This window comes from Canis aureus, chromosome 25 (genome assembly GCF_053574225.1).
Source record: "Canis aureus isolate CA01 chromosome 25, VMU_Caureus_v.1.0, whole genome shotgun sequence".
NCBI lineage: Eukaryota > Metazoa > Chordata > Mammalia > Carnivora > Canidae > Canis > Canis aureus.
In genome coordinates this window covers 2,936,447-2,957,649 of record NC_135635.1, presented here as the reverse complement: position 1 = coordinate 2,957,649, position 21,203 = coordinate 2,936,447, and the positions used below count along the sequence as shown (strand labels likewise).

Sequence of the window (21,203 nt, the reverse complement as noted above, 5' to 3'; positions counted from 1 at the left end):
CCTCGTGTTGTTGCTGGGAGTACAGGAGCTTGGGCGGGAGGGCTGAGCCTGGGGCTGGGTACAGGGCAGCCCAGGATGACGTTAGCTGTTGTTAGTAGAAGTTTCTTTTCTGTCTGCATTTTCACCATTCCTCCGGACCTGCCTGGCACCCCAGTAATAAGAGCCGGGTTGCTGGTGGCCCTTGTCCCTTTGGTAAAAAGATTGTTCTGGGGTGCCTACCTGTACTCAAGTGCCCCTCCGTACATCCTCCAACTTCCAAGCTCATCAGTTGCTTAACTGGCTTAAAATGCGGATTCCTCAGATCTATGTCAGAAACTCCGATTAGCTGAGGGGTAGGACCCATGAATCTGCGCTTATGCCAAACACCCAGAGTGCTTGCCAGGCAGGTGTCTCAGAGCCACTTTTTTGAGAAACATGAACCTAGGTCAGCCCTAGCCTGAGAGGGCCGAGGTAGGGGTCCAGCCCCCTTTACTGAGCTAAGTGTCTTTCTAGATTTCTTCCCAAGGACCTGGTAGGAGACCTGAAAGCACTGCCCCTTACACCTGCTCCTCACAACCCTTGGCCCAGGACTCGAGTCTCCACCTTTGTGGCCCCTGCCTGGATGGAAGTCATATAAACTAGGGATTTGCTCCCGAGGATGGAATCAAGGGCCTTTCCTAGTGCTCCAGCCACAGCCCCGGGAGCTCTCGACCACATGCCCTCGCTTGAATGCTAGGAAGTCAGTGCAGCCCCAGGCCTTGTCAAGGGTCTCCATGTGGTTGGGGTGGGGAGCCCTGGGCCCCACGCACGGTGGCCACCACCTCCAGCATGTGTCCCCGGCACCCCCAGCCAGAGTCCCCGAATGAGCCTCTGTCAAAGCCCATACTTGGCAACGTCCGAGGCAGGCAGGGGTCAGTTAGATCTGCTTCTATTCTCTGCCCTGCCTCCAGCTCCATGCTGCTCTCTGAGAAGCCCCTCTTCCTCCCTGAGTCTTGATTTCCCCATCCGCTCACTGGGGAGGTGGGTGTGGTGGCAGTCCTCTGGTTAGGAGCAGAGATTGCTGGGAAATCTCCCACCAGCTGTGGGATTGGATGGAGTCCTGTCCCTTTGGGTCACTCTCTTCCATACCCTCGACTTCAGCAAAGATAGATGCGGAGCACAGGGCAGAGGATGGGCAGGGGCAGGAGCTGGGGCAGGGGCAGGGGCGGGCCGTGGAGAATCTTGGTCCATATGGGTATCTATGCCCGTAGTGATGATAATCACCACCACCTACGAGGTTCCATCACCCACCAAGTTCTTTTCACATGATATTTGTCATTTTGCACCCTCACTACCACCCTATGAGTTGAGTGTGGTTATCTCCACCGCATGGACAGGGAGCAGAGCCGAGTAGCAGAGAGCAAGACCCCTGGAGCTGGACTACCTGGCTCTAAGTCTTGGTTCCAGAGCTCCTTCTAGCTGTGGAATTTTGGCTAAGTTAGCATCTCCCTGTGTGAATGGGGAAACAACTGTATCTATCGCGTAGAGTTGCTACAGTGACCAAGTGTTTCAGACAGCGCCTGGTGGGGAGCAAACACGGGATAAATCATAGCTGTTGCTTTTACAAAAGAGGAGAAAGGAAATGACTTTCCCAAGGTCACTCGCCTTCTAAGTGGCGGAGCAGGGTGTGTCTAACGACCTAACCACTAGGCCTCCCTGCCCAGGCCTCGTAAATGGAAGGCGCTCGCTCCATCCATCCCACGGTGGCTCCTCTCCAGGACTCGGCCACTGGGGTACAGGGTGGGAGGCTGATTTCCCCAGCCCCGCCCTGCCCCACCCTGCCCCGCCCTAGGGCCGAGCCCCGAGGCAGGCCCTTTCTTTCCACTGAGCAACTGGAAGAACTGGCCCCCGAGTCTTGCTAGGGGCTGGGAGGGCGAACAAGGGGGCATTGAGCCTGGTGGGGCCTCACAATGGCTGCTCTGTCCCGGCTAGCCGGGGGCTGGGCCCGTTTCCGACGGGGACAATAGTCAAAAGGCAGTGACGCCGGCAGGGCCTGGAATCCCAGGCGGGATTTTCCAAGGCCTCAAAGCCTGCTGTTTGTCCTCACATGGAGACCCAGGAAGCCTGCCTCCCTGTCCCCCCCCACCCCACCCACGCTGGGCCCTGTGCCCAGAGGCCCTGGCCCCCTCCCCAGGCCCGAGGTGCCACTGTGACGGGCTGGGGTGGCTCTGAGGCCTAGGATCCGAGTGGGCGCTCTGCACCCCGGAGTCTGTCTGGTGCCCTCCTCTGGGGCCTGGGCTCTGGCCACGGGGACACTTGGTTTAGGAGGGAGCCGGCGAAGGTCGGCCTCAGGGAGGCCCTGAAGGTCACGGCACGGCCCGGACCTGAGCCGCGGTGTGGTGCCCCGCGCTGGGCCCTGGGCGGCCTGCTCCATGCGGCGTGGGCAGGGCCGGGGCCCTCCTGCCACGACAGCCAGGCCTGGGGTGTCCCGGGGTTCTCGCTTGAATCTGAACCGAAACCCCAGAACGGCGGGGCCTCCTCCCAAGGTCCTCAGAAGATGGGGCTGAGGGCTGAGCTTCCGGCCGCCCCCCGGGAGGACACAGCCCGGCGCCAACCCCCGCGCGCCCCTGCTCCCGGCTCAGGCTCCGGCCGTGCCCTGTCCCTTTGGGTCACTCCCGGCTGGGGCTGCTGGGGGCCGTCCAGGCTGGCCCGGGGACCTCGAAGCCGCCAGCCTCCAGCTGTGAGGGCAGGAAGGAGTTAGCGCGAGGCTGAGCAAACCCCCCCTACTCCCCCAATACTGCCTTCCGCACGCAGCCAGGGACGTGCTGAGGGCAGGAGGCCCATCCCAGGGTCCCCAGCTAGGCTCCGAGCTGGCCTGAGGACCATGGGGCCCTGGAGCCTTTGGCCTTGGCTCCTGCCCCCTTTCCCCCACCACAGGCCTGTGCTCTGTCTTCTTCCTACCGTCCTGGCTCCCCCTGGCCTCCTGCTGGGCCCTGACCCTGCCAGGCCAGGGATTGGGGTGGGCACCTGAGGTCTCCTCAAGGTCTGACCCAGGCCCTGGCACCGTCCAGCCCCTACCCAGGCATGGCCGCGGGGACTGGGGGTGGCAGCCGGGCCGGGAGTTGGGTGCCGGGGCAGGGGGGTGTAGGGGGGCCGCCCTGGCACGTGCTGTGTTAGCAGGGAGCGGTGCCCAGCTGCAAGCCGGGCGGCCGGGAGGCTGACTGTCACTGCCCTCCTCGTCGGGCACATCGCAGGGACCAGGCCCCCACCCAGCCAGGCCTTGGAGACCTGGACCCTAATCTGGGAACTGGGGCACTAAGAGGATAGACAGATGCCCTCAACCTCACAAGAGACCAGGGGTACATGGAGAGAACCCCTTACTGGGGTGGGGGGATACCCTCTCCCTTTGCAAGGACAGTCACAGAGAATCCTCTGGCCCAGGGAACAGATACACGGCTCCCAAAGGAACTGGTGCACAGACCTTGCAGGACAGTGAGACGACGGACCCCCGACCCCTGGGGACCCAAACAGAAACTAGCCCCCATCCCACCCCCGACTTGGCCAGGGAGACAAACACACGCACCTCCCCAGAGCGAGTAGCTGCCACCCGTCGCCACCGTCCCCAGCACCGAAGGACACGGGCCCACCTCCCCCAGGAGAGAAGGCAGCGTGGGCCGGGTCCAGAGGCTGCCTGCGGAGGTCGGGGCTGGGAGGCGCCTCTTTCTCACGCTCTCTGCCACCCCCGTCGGAAGCCCAGCCACTTCCTCTGCCTCGGAGGACGGGTGCTGGGGGGGATGGGGGAGCCCCTGCCCGGGGACCCCAGCGGGGGAGGGGGACACATGTCAGAAGGCGACGGCCGACTCTCCTTGGCCCGGCAGCCTGGCCAGGGTTAGAGGGTCAGCAGACAGGGTGCTGGCTGCCGGGCCAGGCGAGGCACCGTCAGGAGCCCCCAGCCTGACGTCAGCCCCACTCATTGTTGTTGCTGGGGCTTGAGTCACTCCCCGTGACGCCACTAGGGTCAGCTCCGGAGCGACTGGGGGTGGCCTGCAGGGCCAGCTTCGGGGCTCAGCTCTCCCCTGGGCACAGGCTAGGATGGGGTGGGGCCGTCCAAGGCCACAGTCACCGCGCACAGCCAGCTGCCTACTCCCAAGGTCCTGGGTTGGCCTTCAAGGTCCCTGCACAGGCCTTCGCCGCCGGCCCGGCCGCCTGGCTGGCCGGGGCGCTGGGCTCTCCGTGTTCGCCTCCCTTGCCTCGAGAGCCTCGGTTTCCAGCCTGAGCTCTCAGCGAGAAGTCTCCCCCAAGCCTTTTCCTTCTCCAGGAAGCAGCACCCCTCCCCCTGCCCCCAGAATAATTCCCTGTAGCTCCACTCCTTTCTGGAACCACTCGCCCTCCCTGCGCATCCCCTCACGTCCCATCCTGTGCCCTCTGCAGCCATCTCAGTCTTCTGGGGGCCAGTCACCCCTCACCTTGCTGAAAGTAGGGCTCGGGCCCCTTCTTCATTCTCAGTGTACGGCAGCAGTCTCCACCCTCGCCCCTTCCTGTCCCCGTAAAGCCTGCTGCCATTTCTTTCACATCAGGTCTTGTGTTCTCCTGCGCAGGTGCAGCCCCCTGACCCATTTCCTTTGCAAGACTTTGAGCTTCCAGAGGGCCACGTTGTCCTCCTTGGTATGACACGGTGTAGCGTGCGGATAGTTACATATGCTTGGCATGAGTGAATGAATGAATGAATGAATGAATGAATGAATGAATGAACAAGTGAATGAACAAGTGATTACATCTTGAGGGGCACCGGGCTGGCTCAGTCCCTAGAGCATGAGACCCTTAAACTCAGGTGGTGAGTTCAAGCCCGATGTGGGGTGCAGAGTTTTCTTAAAAGTAAAATCTCTAAAAACAATGGAAAAAAGATTATATCTTGATCATGAAGAGAGTGGCATGGGGTGGGATAATTCACGCCACATGGTCTCTCTTTTTGGACCCTTCCTCCATGACAGAACCACCCACACGGACATAGGACGCAAGGTCTGAGCTGCAGTGAGAGCTGCCCTGCAAGGATCTGGGGAAGTAAGAGGAGGCAAGGACTGGCCAGCATCTGGCGGGAGACAAGCAAGGTGAGAGGGCTTAGCCTCAGCCTCAGGCAGAAAAGTCTCCAGGGACACAGTGAGTTTTGGAGGAGGGACAAGAGTGGGTGGAATGAGGACAGAGGAGCATGTGGCCTTGGCAAGTGTGTTAGTCAGGGTTCTACAGGGAAAGGGAACTAATAGGATGTATATCTGTAGGAGATTTATTATGAGGAATTGGCGCATGTGGTTATGGAGGCTGACAAGGCCCCAGATCTGCAGTCGGCAAGCGGGAGCCCCAGGCAGGGCAGGTATTGCAGGAAACAAGCAAACAAGCAAACAAACTAATGTCCCACCTTGAAAGCAGTCAGGAGTTCTCCTTAGCTGTGGCAGGCTGAGCCCTTTTATGCTAGCCGGGCCTTCAACTGATTGGACGGGGCCCACCTTCATTAAGTGAGGCAGAGGTCTGCTCTACTCAAGGCTACCAGATTCAAATGTTGATCTCATTCAGAAAATGCCCCCACAGACACACCCAGAATAATGTTTGATCAAGTGTCTGGGGCAGCCCCGGTGGCTCAGTGGTTTAGAGCCACCTTCGGCCCAGGGCCTGATCCTGGAGACCCGGGATTGAGTCCCACGTCGGGCTCCCTGCATGGAGCCTCCTTCTCCCTCTGCCTGTGTCTCTGCCTCTCTCTCTCTCTTTCTCATGAATAAATAAATAAAGTCTTTAAAAAAATTAGCCATCAAAGTAAGTCACTACATATCACTGAGCCTCAGCTTCATTATCTGTAAATTGGGGGAGGGGGGATTGTACTTACCTTCAAAGGTAGATGGAGAAATCAGCATGATAGTGGATTCAAAGTGCTGGTGGTGTGCCTCAGGCTCAGGGCTGGGGAGCAATGATGAAGTCAGGATAGTGGCCTCCAAGGGGTGTAGGGTGTCAAGGGTAGAGGAGAGCTCAGCCACTCCCTTCACTGATCCCCTCGCCCACCCAGGGCTGGTTCTCACCTCCTTGGGCCCCCCTTTTTTGGCTCCTCATACACTTCTCTCCTCTCAGCATTTTATGCTGATTCCTCCTGGTTAAGTCCAGGTGCAGCCCGAGGAGGCTGCTGGTCTGTAAGGTAGGCAGCTCTCTCACTCCTGAGGCTGGGGTTACCCTGAGGCTGCCAGGGGACAGGTAGCTGCACCTGGGATGGAGACAAACCAGAGACCGAGGCTGCACAGGGACCCAACTGCGGAGAGGAGGAGGAGGAGGAGGAGGAGGAGGAGGAGGAGGAGGAGGGTGGGTAGGGAACTGATGAGGAGGGGGAAGGGTCAGCCAGAAAAGGAGTGGTGTGGTGGTTTAGAAAACCTGGTGGGATTTAAAAACAAAAACAAAAACAAAAACAAAAACAAAAACAAAAACAAACCTGGTGGACCTGGGGATCAAGCCTCCTGACACCCTCCCTGCTCAGTGGGGAGCCTGCTTCTCCCTCTCCCTCTGCCCCTCCTCCCACTTGTGTGCACACACTCTCTCTCTCAAATAAATAAAGTCTTCAAAAATAATTAAAAAAAAAAACAAGAAAAACAAACCTGGTGGGAGGGTGTCTGGGTAGCTCAATCGGTTAAAGTGTCAAAACTCTTGATTTTTGACTCAGGTCATGATCCCAGCGTCGTGAGACTGAGCCCTGTGACTGGCTCCGTGCTCAACTCAGAGTCTGCTTGAGATCCCCTTTCCCTCTCCCCTGCTCCTCCCTGCATCAAACTCTCTCTCTTCCCCCTTTCTCTAAAACAAACAAATAAATAAAATCTTTAATTGAAAAAAAAAAAAAAAGAAAAACTGGTGGGAGAGGGGAAGCCTAAAGGGTGGGTGGGTGACACTGGTGTGCTGGAGCCAGCTGGCACTGGTGCTGGAGACCCCACTGTACATCTGACGATCAAAATGTAATCCTTCATTCATTCTGGACTCTGCACTCAGTGACGTCCCGTAGCTTCAAATCAGACATCGTAGAAAACAACAAACACTAAACTGATCAAGGCATTTTCCCACTAGAGAGCAGGCTTTGGAGTGGGGTGCACCGGAGAACGGTGGTGCGTGGGGAGGATCAGGGTGGAGGAACCATAAAGAAACCCCCTGTAGTGGTATGGAATCCTGCATTTGAACCCCAGGCTCTGCTACTTACTGGGTGACCTTGGGCAAGTTATTTAACCTCTCCCAGCATCAGTGTCTGTTTCTTTTCTTTCTTTTCTTTTTCTTTCTTTCTCCTTCCTTCCTTCCTTCCTTCCTTCCTTCCTTCCTTCCTTCCTTCTTTCTTTCTTTCTTTCTTTCTTTCTTTCTTTCTTTCTTTCTTTCTTTCTTTCTTTCTTTCTTGTTTCAGAGAGAGAGAGAGAAAGAGAGAGCCAGCATGAGTGGGGTGAAGTGGGGGGGAGAGGGAGAGGGAAAGGAGACTCCCTGCTGACCAGAGAGTCCCACACCAGGCTAATCCCAAGACCCTGGGATCATGACCTGAGCCACCCAGGTGCCTGCGGCGTCAGTTTCTTTATCTGCCTTCTAGTATCGATCGTTATCAGGCTTAAATTTTTTGAAAAAGATTTTATTTATTTATCCATGAGGGACACAGAGAGGGAGGCAGAGACACAGGCAGAGGGAGAAGCAGGCTCCCTGGGGGGAACCTGCTGTGGGACTGAATCCCAGGACCCTGGGGTCATGACCTGAGCCAAAGGCAGATGCTCACCCGCTGGGCCACCCGGGCGCCCCCAGGTTTGAATCAATTCATATGCATAAAGCGCTTAGAATCCTGCTCTTTACCTTGCGCTCCACGAATGGTACCTATTGTTATGTTGAGAGAGAAGGTGTGTGTTAGGAAAAGGAGCATCTTGGTCCTCGAGTAACTCGGCTGTGTGTGGGGTGGGGCTTGCGGGGTTCTGGGGGCGCTCAGAAAACAAGGGGTAAACCTCGGCCTGCCCCGGTTGCCATCTGGGCGGAAAAGCAGAAGGGACGCGGCACTAAAAATGCACTCATTCGTGTAGGGCTTTACATTCCGCAAAGACCTCTGGTGGGAATTCTCTCTCGTGAGCCTCACAACAGCGCCCCATTCATAGAGGAGAACATCGGAAAGGGTGAGTGACGTCAGGAGGCTCCCACGGGTGGGGGGCAACGGCGGAGTGAGGCGCCCTGGGGGCTGTCCCCAGGTGGGCCGCGGCAGCCCGCCGGGCGCTCCTCTCGCCGGCGCCCCGGGCCGGGAGGCTGCTCCGCGCACTGCGCAAGCCGAGGCCTGGCGGTGCCTCCAGCGCCCGCCTCCCGCCCGCCTCCGACGGCCCGAGGGCTCCGCGCCGATGACTCCGCTCGGCCTCGGGGGGCGACCGAGAGCCCGCGGCCCGGCCCGGCCCGCCTCCCGCCTCCCGCCTCCCGCCTCCCGCCTCGTCTCTATGGCGGAAGTGCGGGCCCGGCGGCGCCCGAGGAGCTCGCGGCGGGGAGTGGGCCCGTCCGCCCCGCCGTCCCGTCCCCGCCGAGGCCCCGCGGCCGGCAGGTGACCCGCGACTCGGGAGGGCCGTGCGCGCGGCCGGGCCGGGCGGTGATCGCGCACCTGCCGGGGGCCCCGGGGGCGGGGGGGGCCGGGGGGCGGGGGAGGGGCGGGGGGAGCCTCCGGGGAGCGGGGGGGGGAGCGGGGGACAGGGGTGAGCGGGGAAGGAGCCGGGGGGGCAGGGGAGGGGCGGGGGGAGCCGCCGGGGAGCGGGGGGGGGCGGGGGACAGGGGTGAGCGGGGAAGGGGCCGGGGGGCAGGGGAGGGGCGGGGAGGGGGCCGGGGGGGGCAGGGGAGGGGCGGGGAGGAGCCGGGGGGGAGCAGGGGGGAGCGGGGAAGGGGCCGGGGACAGGGGTGAGCGGGTAGGGGCCGGGGGACAGGGGAGGGGCGGGGGGGAGCCTCCGGGGAGCAGGGGGAGCGGGGAAGGGGCCGGGGGGGCAGGGGAGGGGTGGGGAGGAGCCAGGGGGAAGCGGGGAAGAGGCGGGGGGGCGGGGGGAGCCGCCAGGGGGCGGGGAGGGGCGGGGTGGGGAGCCGCCGGGGAGCAGGGGAGCGGGGGGTCGGGGAGGGGCTGGGGAGCGGGGGGGGCAGCTGCCGAGGGGCGGGGGACAGGGGTGAGCGGGGAAGAGGCAGGGGAGGGGCGGGGGGAGCCGCCGGGAGCAGGGGGGATCGGGGAGGGGGCCGGAGGGGCAGGGAAGAGGCGGGGGGGCGGGGGGAGCCGCTGGGGTGCAGGGGAGCGGGGGTCGGGGAGGGGCGGGGGGGGCAGCTGCCGAGGGGCGGGGGGGCGGGGAGGGAGCCGCCGGGGGGCGGGGGGGGGCCGGCGGGGGCTGTGGTCGCGCTCCCGCCGGGAGCCCCGGGGGCGGGGGGGGGGGCGAGGGGGCCGGAGGGAGCCTCCCGAGGGCGGAGGGTGGGTGCAGCTCCTGCCGTCCGCCCCCTGCCCCCTTCCCTGCGCGGCTCGCGGGCGCTCCCCGGGCATCCCTCCCCCCCTCCCCGTTGGAGGGAGCCAGGGGACCCGCGCAAGGCCCTCCCTGCGCCCGCGGCCCTCCCTGCGGCCCCCGCCCCGCGTCCGACGCCGACGCCGAGCCTTCTGTGTTTGCTCCTAGGCCACCCCCTGCGCTCAGTCGGGGCGCACCTGCCGAGGGGACACCTGCGCGCGGGGAGCAGCCGGGACCTGGTCCGCGCCGGAGGGACCCGCGCTCGGCCTGTTCGGGTAAGTGGGCGTGGGGCTGCGCTGGCTGCAGCCTGGCCCTGTGCTCCACCTGGCCTGGCGGTGGGGGTGGGGGGAGGGGCCGCACGAGCTCAGGCCAGGGGTGGTTTGCTGCGGGGTTGGTGGGGTCGGTCAGTGCCGACTTCCTGGAGGAGGTGTGAGAATGGGGGAAGGCCCAGGGCGAGGGGCCGAAGTAAGTGGCCTGGGTGAAGGTTTGTGGGGGACACCGGAAGCAGGGGCAGCTGGGCCAGGGCTGGGAGCCTCGCTGGGGGGGGGCCTGTTTAGGGAAATCTTACTAGAGGGCAGAAGTGAGCAGGAGAGCAGGAGTCCCGAGCACCGGCCATACCAGCCCAGCAGCCCCTGGAGGACCTGGAGCCTCTGGGTCACGCTGAGTCATCAAGCCGATGCTTTGTACTAGGTCCCAGGCACCGGCTCCCAGGGATGAGTAGGGTCCAGTCCTCGCCCTGGAGGATGTGTCTGTCTAGTGGGAGGGCCAGGACGGGAGCACGCGGTGAAGAGAGGTGACGAGAGGACTGCCGGGACAGGGAGGCCCGGGCCGGTACCGGGCGGGAGGCAGAGCCAGCTGGACCTCGGGGCCGTGTGGAGGCTGCCTCGTGGTCACTGCTGAGCACCGCTGTTGAGTGGAGATTGAGACGAGCTGAAGTACACTTGGAGGAAGCTGCCAGATAAGATGTGGCGGCCAGCGGCCAGCTGGCGAGGGTGTGGGGCCCGGGGACCTCTACCCTGTGGTAGGAGTGGGCGGTGATGGTCCAGGTACCTGAAAGGCCCATTAGTGGAAAGGGGGTGAACCTTACTCTGTGTGGCTCCTCGAATCAAAACTACGGCCAGGGGATCCCTGGGTGGCGCAGCGGTTTAGCACCTGCCTTTGGCCCAGGGCACGATCCTGGAGACCCGGGATCAAATCCCACATCGGGCTCCCGGTGCATGGAGCCTGCTCCTCCCTCTGCCTATGTCTCTGCCTCTCTCTCTCTCTCTCTCTCTGTGTGACTATCATAAATAAAAAAAAGAAAAAAAAAAAAAAAACTACGGCCAGCCGTGTGAAGCGCTGCGGGTGGCTTCCTCCTGTACAAGGAATGGCTGAGCAGAGCGGTCTCAGAATGGGACAGTGCGCTGGGACGGGTGGTGAGCTCCCTGTCAGGGCAGGTTTGTAAGCTGAACACTCGGCAAGAAATTCGACTGTTTTCCTCCTCCTTTGGGGCTCATATTCAGTTGTTTACCAAGGCCTGGTTCTCAGGTGTGTTCTGGCCTTCGCCCTCGGCCCACCAGTTCTGTGTCATAGCCTGTGTCCTCTCGGCCACCGTGATCGTAACGAATTATAGTGGCGGAGGATACTTAGTGTTTCCTACTTGCCAGGTACTGCTTTAAAACTGCTTTGCAGGGGCTAATCCCTGGGACAGTCCTTTCAGGGTAGCTTTTATAGATCCCGTGTATATAGATTTGGGAAACTGAGGCACATGGGAGTTAAGTAGCCTGTCCAAGATCACACAGTGAGCCAGTGGCAGAGCCGGGCCATTTAGCTTTAGAGTCACTGTTCTTAACCACTGTTCTGGTGTGTTTTATATACGTGATTTTATTTGATCCCCACAAGAATCTGTATTTACAGGTAAAGCACACGTAGAGAGGGTGAGTGATTTTCGTGAGGTCACAGAGCTAGGTACAGAGGAGCTGGGGTTCCACCCGGGACCGTTGGACATGAACCCCCCCCCCCCACTCTGCACTTCACTGCCCCGCGTCCCACGGCGCTGCGTCTGTAACTCCCTCCTGATGCGGCTTCCAGCTGGACCTCTTCTTGCCCAGCCCTTCTGCCTTAAATCTAAAAGTTTTTATCCTGGAGGCTGTGGCTGGCCCTGGCACCGGGTGAGATTTGGGGTGTGTGCGTGTCAGTCAGGTGTTAGAGCCCTGTCTTCATAGTTTTTACTGATTTCTCCAAGCAGTTTCTGGCCGCAAAATAGTTGAGAGCCATCCTTCGCCTTGTGTCCTGAGTTAACTTTCTGACACGCAGATCTGATCTTGGCACAGCAGGGCATTGACCCTCCACCGCCCTCAGCAGGGTCCGGATGCCTTAACCCGGTCATCCAAGGCCCAGGCAGTCAGGCTCCAGGCTTCCTTTTCCTTGTCCTCCCGCCTTGTGCTCTGGCCGCTCAGGTAACATTACCTGCCTCACTCTAGCGCTGCGGCTTCTCAGGGGCAGGGGCCCTGCTTGCCTCGAACGGCCAGTGCCTGACGGCTGCTGCACGGGGACCGTTTGCCGTCCGCTGCGCTGGACGCCCTACTGAAGTCAAGCCTTTGCTGTTGTTTGCCGGTAGCTTTGGAGCTCCCTTCCCCTTCTCCTCCCACGAGCCTTCCGATAGTAGGCCTTGTCGGGATGCAGAGAAGGGCCAGCAGAGGCAGAGGCTGGCTGGGCCGGGAGGAAGTGGACAGGTAACCTGTGGGTCAGTGAGAAGGTGTGAGTTCTCTGACCTGGCTGCTCTTGCAGGGTGGCCCCTGGCCGGGGTGAAGCTCCCCGTCTCGGTTCCCGTCCCCCGCCCTGGTGTGGGCTGCTGGCCTCAGGATGAACTGTCGCTCGGAGGTGCTGGAGGTGTCGGTGGAGGGGCGGCAGGTGGAGGAGGCCATGCTGGCCGTGCTGCACACAGTGCTGCTGCACCGTAGCACAGGCAAGTTCCACTACAAGAAGGAGGGCACCTACTCCATTGGCACCGTGGGCACCCAGGATGTGGACTGTGACTTCATCGACTTCACCTACGTGCGCGTCTCCTCCGAGGAGCTGGACCGTGCCCTGCGCAAGGTTGTGGGCGAATTCAAGGTAGGGGTGCGGCCCGGCAGCTGGCAGGGGGTCCTCAGGCCAGCCGAGCCTTCCTGGGTGCTCAGGTCAGGCTCTCCCGTCCCAGGGAACAGGGCGTTCAGCGCTCCCTGCGGGGAGGATGGCTGTGGGCGGCATGGCGGAGAGGCTGGTCCAACCTGCCAGGGCGGGGGAGCAGGAGGGCCCTGCGGCAGTGATGTGGGGGACCCTACGGTGATCGTTGCCCCCATGGGCCGGGCCTTCCGTCTGCTCCTCTTCCCTTCAGCCATCTGGGTCTCCCCCGGGAGATCCCCTGAGCAGGAGGCTTGCTGGGCTCAGGTGACAGCCCTGTGGTGGCCCGTGGGCCGAGTGGCACAGGTTTGCATGTGCCCGCCCCTGTGGGCCTGGAGGAGGGTGCGAGGGACACAGCTGCTGTGGGTGCTGGTCACCTCTGGCGGTGTGAGGCTGATTTTTTATTGGGTTTTCATGCAGGGTTGCAGGGTTGCACTGTTCCCGTGAGGGGCTGTTTTAAATTCTAGAGTGCGGGCATTTTTGTAAGGTGCCGTCTGTGAGCTCATGGCTGACTCCACTCCCCAAACGTTTGGAGAGTCCTACGTGGTGCTGGCAGCATGTGCTCATGGCGGGACGTGGACCCTGCCAGGCCCCGGGTCCCCCGCCTAGTCCCTTGGAGACCAGAAAGGGTAGGTTCACAGGAGTCTCCGAGTCCTTGAAGGGCGGCCGTGCTAGTCGCTGTCTGTCCGCTGGACGCCTTGTAAGAGGCCCGTAGGTACGATGGCTAAGAGCCTGGAGGCTGGAGCCCGAGTGTGTGACCTTGGACAGGTGACCTCACCTCCCGGCCTCGGGGTCTCTGGGTGAGGTTGGACTGATAATGGCACCTGCCTCAGAGGCGAAGACACTAGGAGGGTCAGGTGAGCCGAGCACGTCAAGTGGTCAAGTGCAAGTGCGTGAACCAGCTGGGCCCGCAGTTAGCATTCCAGGGGGTTGGCGTTAGGACCAGCTGAGGTCCGGGGCCTCACTTTGTCCACAGAGGAGAGAACTAATTCCTTGGTGGACAGTTCAGGACTTGAGGGAAGCATCTCTACCCTCCGAGCTGGCCCCAACTCCCATGGAAAGGCGCTGCAGGGGCCTGGCTGCCCTAGGAGGAGGAATGGGGCCCCCACCCCTGGAGTGAGGGGATAGCCCGAATTACTGGGTGCGGTGCTCTCGTTTGCTTCCAGAGGAGAAGACGGAGAAGCCAGGTCTGCTCTGTTCTTCCCTTCCCCCTTCTTTTTTTTTTTTTTTTTTTTTTTTTTAAGATATTATCTATTCACAAGAGACAGGAGAGAGAGAGAGAGAGAGAGAGAGAGAGGCAGAGACACAGGCAGAGGGAGAAGCAGGCTCCATGCAGGGAGCCCGACCTGTGACTGGATCCTGGGTCTTCGGGATCAGGCCCTGGGCTGAAGGTGGCCCTAAACCACTGAGCCACCTGGGCTGCCCTCCCTTCCCCCTTTTATTCCTGGTTCCCTCCCTCCCTCTCTCCCTCTCTCCCTCCTTCCCTCCCTCCCTCCTTCTCTTCCTTCCTATTTATTTGAGATAGAGAGAAGCAGACTCTGTTGAGCAGGGATTGCTCCCTCCCCACCACAGGCTTTAATCCCAAGGACCCTGGGATCATAACCTGAGCCAAAGGTAGATGCTAAACCGACTGAGCCACCCAGGCGCCCCTTAGTTTCCTTTTTTCTAGTTAAGGATCATGGGGCTTTTATTTTTTTTTTAAAGATTTTACCTCTTTATTCCTGAGAGACACACAAAGAAAGGTGGGGAGAGAGAGACAGAGGCAGAGACACAGGCAGAGGGAGAAGCAGGCTCCATGCAGGGAGCCGGACGTGGGACTCGATCCCAGGACCCCGGGGTCAAGACCTGGGCCGAAGGCAGGTGCTCAACCGCTGGGCCGCCCAGGCGCCCCTAGAATCATGAGGCTTTAATCCCCTCTTCCGATTTTCTTGAGAGAGATTTTGTTGGTTTGCTTGGAGCACTCGAGTTTAGGCCGACGGTTTGCTGTGTCACTTCACAGGAGTCCTTTGTCCTCTGGAGGTCTCATTCCCTGCCTCCCTGAAGGACAAATAAAGCTAGGAGAGCCTCATTCCCTGGGGTGTAGGAAGCAGGCGCTCCCAGGGAGCCAGCTTCTCCGAGGCCTTGGCCTGCTCATCTGTTACCCCTCCTTCCCCAGGACGCGCTGCGCAACTCTGGGGGTGATGGGCTGGGGCAGATGTCCCTGGAGTTCTACCAGAAGAAGAAGTCTCGCTGGCCTTTCTCCGACGAATGCATCCCCTGGGAAGTGTGGACAGTCAAGGTGCACGTGGTAGCCCTGGCCACAGAGCAGGAGCGGCAGATCTGCCGGGAGAAGGTGGGCGAGAAGCTCTGTGAGAAGGTCATCAACATTGTGGAGGTGATGAACAGGCACGAATACTTGCCCAAGATGCCCACACAGTCGGAGGTGGACAACGTGTTCGACACGGGCTTGCGGGATGTGCAGCCCTACCTCTACAAGATTTCCTTCCAGATTACTGATGCTCTAGGCACGTCGGTCACCACCACCATGCGCAGGCTCATCAAAGACACCCTGGCCCTCTAGGCCTACGGGGGCCATGGGCTCTCCTGGATGGCTTGCAGACCTGGGCTTCTGGGGATCGTACTGTTGGGCCCTTGGGGCTCTGGAACCTGCTCCAGGTCCTTGAGGAGACTTGGAATGGCCACCCCTGGCTCCCTTGTTCTGCGGTGGCCAATCTTTGGTCATCCCTCTAACCTTGGCTAATGGTCAAGTCTGGGCTTCACTGTCCCTCTAGGGCCCTATTGGGGGGGTCTCCCTTCCTCTACTGTACGGAAGAGCCCTCGCTAGGATGCTGAATAAAGTTGAGAATGTGTTTAGCTTGAGCCGTCTCTCCCTTGGCTTGTGTTCTGTCCTGGAACATCAACACTTTGTGGCGGACCTGCGAGGATATGGGTGTGTGTTAAGGCATTATTCCACCACGAAGGGGGGATGGGAGAGGTTAAAGCTGACCAATTCTGTACCTTGTTGGACATTCACATAAGCCCGTGTTAACCACCCAGGTGTCACTGCGGTCAGTCCTATGAATGATGACACATCTGGAGCTGTTACTTTTGGATAGGATTGCTGTTTCTTCTCGCTTCCTCGGGAAGCTGTGACATCCCTGCCCTTTTATTATCTGGTCCTGTTTGACGATGGCTTCAGAGAGAATCTCCTCTGCCTTCATAGAACACATACAGCTCCCCATGTGCACCAGAAAGCCCATCGAAAAAAAAAATTTTTTTGACACCCAGGTGGCTCAGCGGTTGAGCATCTGTCTGCCTTCAGCCCAGGGTGTGATCCTGGGGTCCCGGGATCGAGTCCCACGTCGGGCTCCCTGCATGGAGCCTGCTGCTCCCTCTGCCTGTGTCTCTGCCTCCCTCTCTCTCTGTGTCTCTCATGAATAAATAAATAAGATCTTTAAAAAAAATAAAATTATTTTCTTCTTAATGTATCATGAGAGACCCACAGAGAGGCAGAGACGTAGGCAGAGGGAGAAGCAGGCTGCCTGACGGGAGCCCGATGTGGGACTCGATCCCAGGACCCCAGGATCATGACCTGAGCCGAAGGCAGACCTCCAACCACTGAGCCACCCAGGCGCCCCCACCAGAAAGCTCAGTTAATTGGGGGTTTCCTTCTCTGGAGAGAGATTGGCCCACTTGAGATGGGTGTCTGATGACACTTCCTCCAGGTCAGGCTGGCCTTGCCGGTTGTTAGGACACTGCTGTAACACTCATTTCTGCACTCGAGCATACTCCAAATCCGTGAACTCCTCCTTGTGTCTTCTTACTGATTTATTCTCTAATTTATCATACTTTTTGGCTGTATATGGGCAGTTCCACCCGGCTAAATGGGGTGGGGGGTGGCGGGGTCGTGCCCGTGGTCCTGGAGCCAGGTAGGTAGCGGGACGGCCAGGAGTGTCTGCAGATCTCTCCCATTCCAAGCCACCTAGGCCCTGTGCTAGTTCACAACAGATCTTGTGAAGTCTTGCCCTTGATCTCTGGGGCATTGGGAGAACTCAGGAGGTTCTCAGGGCTTTGGAGATGGGGAAGGCCACTTCCCAACAAGTCTTGGTGGTGTGTAATCCCTACCTGGCCTGCTGCAGTCTGGGGATCATCTTTTCCTCCAAGCTGGCCATCAGCTAATCCCTCCTGAGTGGTTGGTTGGCTGATAGAGCTGTTTGTTGGCCATCACTTGTTTTTGAAGAGAGAGCTCAAGGTTGCTGCCTTTCAGGAGGGTCTCCCTCCATCTCAGCTTTTTGAGACTCTTACTTTTCTGCAGCCAGACTCTGCTCCACCTGCACGACCCCAGCTTCACGGTGGGACACCCACCTGGCAGTGAGGGCCCCTGGTGGACAGGACTGGAACCTTCCGTTCCTTTTGGCATTATGACCTCCCAGACGTAGGGGACTGGTTTACTCAAGGTGGGAACAGGACCCTGGTGACTCAAATCCACTTTCTCATCTGGACCTCGGGCCTGAGCAAAGAAATGAGGGGTGAGGGTGGGGGGTGGGATTAGGACTTGAAGTTCCCCTCCCCTCCATCTCCCCTTGCTGCCGTCCCAAGGAGGCATTAACCTGCTTGTGCAACTCCAAGGGGCTCCCAGGAGGACTGATGGAGGAGTAAGGATGTGCACCCCTTAGGTCCTGGAGGCTGCTCCTTTGCCTCCTGTTCCTGGGCCACCTGGCAGTATGGGCCTTTGGCTCCAGGACGCCCCAAATCCTTGCTTGTCTTGTGTCTTGCTTAGTGGGGCAGCACTCCAGCACTCTGAACGGCTTTTTCAGGGTTCTGAGGGAGGTGCTCTCTTGACTTCCTTTGCCAAGGGACAGGGAAAGCCTTGGGGACCGGACCCCGGTTTGGCTGGTTGGGTGCACGGGCAGGATTCTCACGCGTGGGTGTGGAGGCCTTCGGGACAAGAAGGAGCCTGGGCCATAGTCCCCACCGGAGGAGCCAGAGCGCTCTGCGCGCAGGGTGGGAGCCACGGGCCTGGGATCCGCCCCCTTGGGGACCTCCCTGCGCAGCAGCCGAGGCCCGCCCGCCGGCTTGGGCTCCCGCACATCTGGCCCTCCCCGCGCACATCTGGGCAGCCAGCGCCTTAGCATGAACGGCTCCCGGGGGCGCTGCGGCCCCAGCCACCTGGCTGAGCTCCTGCTGCAACCAGTCGGGGGGGACGCTGGAGCCCCCCGAGGGGCCGCGCGTCGTGCAGGCGGCCGTGCTGGGCGTGCTGTCGCTGCTGGTGCTCTGCGGGGTCCTGTTCCTGGGCGGTGGCCTCCTCCTCCGGGCCCAGGGCCTGACGGCCTCGCTGGCCCGAGAGCGGCGCGCGTCCCGCGAGGCCGAGCCCGGCGGCGCCAGCGGAGGCGAGGACGACCCCTAGGGCCCTTGCGGCGGGCGCGACGCAGGTGAGCCGGCCGGTGGGGCTGTGCACCTGCAGCGGGTGGGGCCTGCAGCCCCCCAGGTGGGCCGGACCGAGGGAGTGGCGGGCGGGTGACCTCTGCAGCCCTCCGAGCGCACCTACCCCGTGGGGCTCTGCTCCAGCCCCACCTGGCGCGCAGGACACGGGGACTCGGCGGCCCGCCCCCTGGCTTCTGCATCCTCCTCCTCCTCCCCTTCTTCAAGCTTGTCCCTAGAAGGGGGTTTGGGTAAGACTCCTCACTGTGGCCTCCCCTTAGAGGCAGGCGCGGGAGCGTGGGTCCTGTTTTTATGGCAGAGCCAGGGGCCTGGGGTGACTCTGAGGGAGGGGGAGGGAGGGGTTGGCGGGGACCCCCTCCCCCAGCCCCTGACCCTGCGTGTGTGGAGGGGGGCAGGTGTGGCCCCAGCGAGGAGCCTTGTGGGGAAGGTGGTGGATGGCAAGCTTGCTGACAGCCGGGGGGCCTCAGAAGCACGTGGCCGGAGGAGGCTGGCGCTGAGGATTCCCAGCTGCGCTGGCTCCATCTGGCTCTCCCGCCCCTGACTCTCCAAGGACAAGAACCATCTGGAGTGAAGGGCCTGGGTGGCCTAAAGGCAAGGTAGTTCCAGGCCAAGGCCACCTTGGGTAGAGCCACGGCGCTTGGGCAGGGAAGCCCTCTGGGTCCCTCTCCTCTGCTCAGCGTCACACCGGTGGGCCCCTGGGACGTTTCTGTGGGGCTCTTCTTGGGGGGCGCCTCTGACCCGTTGCTCACCAAGGGCAGAGGCCAGGTCCCAGCTCCCAGCTCCCGGGGAGGCTGGTGAGGGGAAGGTGAGGGCACGCACAGGGTGCGGCCGAGCAGCTGTGAAGCTGACGAGGTGTGACCCCGGCACCGAGCAGCCCGGGGTTTAGCGCTAATCCCAGGCAGTTGTGCCGCGCTGGCTTCGCTGAGCTGTGGATTTCTCACCTCAGGGACGCCACTGCCACCCCCTTGGAGAGAGGGCTGGCCAGGGCAGTGAGGGGGGGCGGTGTGACTCCTCGTGCTGCTCCACAAGGGCAGCAGCTGGACCTGGGCGACACTGGCCACCTCCCCTTCCTACGTGCCCGAGCAGGGCTGAGAATGCCCTCTTTATTGCATCCGGGCTCATTCGCCCCCTTGCCTGGTACCGTCCTGGTGTTCGTCTACCCCTTCTCCACCCTGTGCTCTCCTCTCCTTCCCCAGCTGGGCTATAGGAATTTCCATATCCACTGTGAACCCTTCATTTTGCAAATGGGGACATTCAGAGAGAAGTGGCAGGCCCAAGTGAATGACAGCGCGAGAGCTGAACCCTGGGGCTCCCTATTCGGAGCTGGAGGGGCCAGCATCCCTGAGTGAGAAGCCCCCCGCCCCTTCGGTTACTCCTGCTCTGTCCTCCTTGGTTTCCCACCACTCCCCGAGATGCTGATACAAAATCCTCTCTCCGTGAAGGAAGGAACCTTCACATGCACACCCCCATTCGGCATATGGTTTCTGGGGCTGGAACCCCAAACCCCCACGTTACTGCCTCCTTCCCGACCCTTCTTCCCCAGTGGCCTCATTACATAGCCTTTTATTGCTGGGTACAACCTTCCAGCTGCTGGCAGCTGTTCCCCAGCCGGCTGGGCTCAGCTCTCGAGCACGATCCTGAGGCTGGGGGCAGGCTCCAAGGGTCGGCTGGAACATGTATCTGTGGAAGACACGCCAAGTGGACAGAGCAGAGGGATGGGAGGTGACGGTGATGACTTCTGGATCACGTTTGGATTCAAGTCTGGGTGCGGGGAGCGGGATGGAGAGCTCTGGTGGAGGAAGGGCTGTGTCCCTAGTGGCATGTGTCTGCTGGAGGGGGGAGGTGTAGGCAGAGGCTTTCTTTATCCAACCTCCTGCCTCTGCTGTCCCTTCAGCTCAGCGCTTGGAGAGCCGGAGCCGTGGCCTGTGCCGGGGACCTCGGTGTTCCTGAGGGAAGATACTGAGATGTTTGCTAAGGAACTCTGACCCTGGCCAAGGCTGTCAGACTGAGTGGGGAGGGAAAAGATTCAGGAAATTGAGGAACGAGTGCTGCTGTCTTGCCATCTCTCAGGCCTCAGGTTGGAGTGACAGGTGGGGGAGTGGGTGTGGCCCGAGTGCCAAGGAGCAAGGCTGGGCATCGGGACCCCCAGCACGCTCCGTTGGCCTGCACTCCTGTGGCCCATGAGTTTCGGCATGAGGTGGAGAGGGCTGTCAGGCATTTATCCAGCGCATTCCTCGGCTCCCACGTGGTACAGCACCCTTTGCAGCAGAGACGGGGCGGGGAGGGGGGCTCTCTGTTACAGATTCTCGAGCCTTGCTCAGCCTCGCATGGTCTGTCTCGCAGAGAGCTCCGTCGCCAGCCTGCAGTGCCAGGGAACTCCTGCTACCTTTGGTCCCTGAGCCGTGCAGACGAGCCTGGGAGAAGGCTGGATTGTGGGGAGGCCTCCCCCTGGGATCCTTGCACTCAGCCCTGCCTCTGGTTTGCTCCCTTCAGCCTCCTGCTGTACCCGTGGACGTGGGCCTGGGAGGTCAGCGCTCCAGGAATGGGGGAGCCCCCTGAGCATCCGCTGCACGTCCGGGGCGCCGCGGTGGACATACATCCTGGATGCCCAGCGCAGCAGATGCTGGCCATGCCCCCCGACTTGCAGGCCTCCGAGGACAGGAGTGCAGCCCCTGTCCCATCTCTGGTACCGGGCTGCTGTGGTCCGACAGGCCACTGACCTGTCCCAGCCGAGGGCTGTGGGTCAGTGTTGGCCATTTGCAGACGCCGGGTGCCCCAGCCCTCAGCCATGCCTTATCACTTCCCGTGGCTTGTTATTAAATACGTTGGTAATGCAAGTTCGGGGTACGCAGTCTATGTTTCCAGCTCTGGACGCTTGGCATCAGTGGCAGCGGCCTACGAATGCCACCCACCGTCCAGGTTGAACTGTTTCTAGCTGATCCTGAAAGAGCAAGCCCAGCCTCTCTGCCCCGGCCTCTCCTAGGGGTGGCTGCTGCCCTTCACACCCAGAGCCAGTCTCTCCAGGGCGGCCGGGAGGCTCATGCCAGCGCTCGGCTGCCCCCCTGTGGCCGGTGTGGGCGAGAACCCCACCCGCTGCCGCCGCTGTGTCGGGGTGTCAGTGCAGCCCTAACTCGGGGTGCTTTGAGATGACAGGGGGTTTTGTGAGCATGTGACCGACTTCTAGGCTGT

At 61.0% G+C, this 21,203-nt stretch overlaps 2 protein-coding genes across 3 annotated transcripts; both read left to right on the top strand.

Moving 5' to 3' along the window:
* Positions 1-8,399: 8,399 nt before the first annotated feature.
* ATG101 (autophagy related 101) lies at positions 8,400-15,452 on the top strand. Of its 2 annotated transcripts, XM_077869966.1 has the most exons (4): positions 8,400-8,524; positions 9,618-9,724; positions 12,219-12,545; positions 14,749-15,452. In XM_077869966.1, exons 3-4 carry the CDS (start codon positions 12,294-12,296, stop codon positions 15,151-15,153), a joined length of 657 nt encoding a protein of 218 aa, XP_077726092.1. In that variant the 5' UTR covers positions 8,400-8,524; positions 9,618-9,724; positions 12,219-12,293; the 3' UTR covers positions 15,154-15,452. The 2 variants fall into 2 exon arrangements, with proteins under 2 accessions (XP_077726092.1, XP_077726094.1); XM_077869968.1 differs by lacking the exons at positions 8,400-8,524; positions 9,618-9,724 and adding an exon at positions 11,481-11,599.
* A 2,257-nt stretch (positions 15,453-17,709) lies between these two features.
* SMIM41 (small integral membrane protein 41) lies at positions 17,710-20,851 on the top strand (the record flags this gene model as incomplete). Its single annotated transcript, XM_077871903.1, has 2 exons — positions 17,710-18,004; positions 20,508-20,851. A coding segment is annotated over one exon (270 nt), but the record flags the coding sequence as incomplete, so codon positions are not given.
* Between the last annotated feature and the right edge of the window lie 352 nt (positions 20,852-21,203).

Bases quoted from the DNA above. Each gene is read 5' to 3' on its own strand.
- ATG101 (XM_077869966.1), top strand. From the start codon at position 12,294: ATGAACTGTCGCTCGGAGGTGCTGGAGGTGTCGGTGGAGGGGCGGCAG. The intron at 12,546-14,748 runs GTAGGGGTGCGG...CTCCTTCCCCAG, and splicing joins AGGTTGTGGGCGAATTCAAG to GACGCGCTGCGCAACTCTGG.